Source organism: Sinocyclocheilus grahami, unplaced genomic scaffold (assembly GCF_001515645.1).
Source record: "Sinocyclocheilus grahami isolate Dianchi unplaced genomic scaffold, SAMN03320097.WGS_v1.1 scaffold1799.1, whole genome shotgun sequence".
Taxonomy (NCBI): Eukaryota; Metazoa; Chordata; class Actinopteri; order Cypriniformes; family Cyprinidae; genus Sinocyclocheilus; species Sinocyclocheilus grahami.
Window position 1 is genome coordinate 138,572 of NW_015506978.1, and position 550 is coordinate 139,121.

At 49.6% G+C, this 550-nt stretch overlaps 1 protein-coding gene across 1 annotated transcript in view; it reads right to left on the reverse strand.

The window, feature by feature from the left end:
* Window positions 1-6: 6 nt before the first annotated feature.
* The window catches only part of LOC107572699 (TBC1 domain family member 8-like), a gene marked incomplete at its 5' end in the record, with an annotated part of 1,544 nt that continues 1,000 nt past the window's right edge, over window positions 7-550 (reverse strand). Inside the window, 2 exons of the mRNA XM_016259129.1 lie at window positions 7-181; window positions 248-353. Coding sequence (XP_016114615.1) covers window positions 23-181; window positions 248-353 — 265 coding nt within the window. The remainder of the gene's footprint in view (window positions 182-247; window positions 354-550) is intronic.

Consider the following 550-nt stretch of genomic DNA (forward strand, 5'->3'; position numbering starts at 1 on the left):
ACACACACACACACACACACACTCAAGCAGAAGAACGAGCCGTGCAGAAGCCTTTCAGAGGAAGGAGAGGGAAGAGTCTCACTGCGTTGTCTTTGGTGGAGTCCTCGTGCGCCTGCAGCACCTGAACACGCTGGCGGCTCCTCAACATCTCCACATGCTTCACCGACACACCGCAGAATTTCTGACGAGACAGAGCGAGATGAAGACTCTGGACAAAAACGTAAGGCTGTTTAGAGCAGACACACACCTCGTGCGCATCCGTGATGAGCGTGGTGATGTTCAGACGATGAGAAGCTCCTGCGTCTTCAGCACAAACGTGTGACTCCTCCTCGTGTCTGACCTGCTCCAGGAAACTGACCAACACAGAGACGAAACGCCTTTAGCTCACAGAGACATCAGTGCTGAAGGATTCCTCCAGTATTCAGGAACCGTGTCTATGAAACTCCCTAAAGATTGACTATAGTGTTCAGTGTTCATACAGGAATGATTCAATGGAGTCATCACTATGATTCAGTTCTGTGAATCAGTTTCAGTGAATCGATTCAAACTC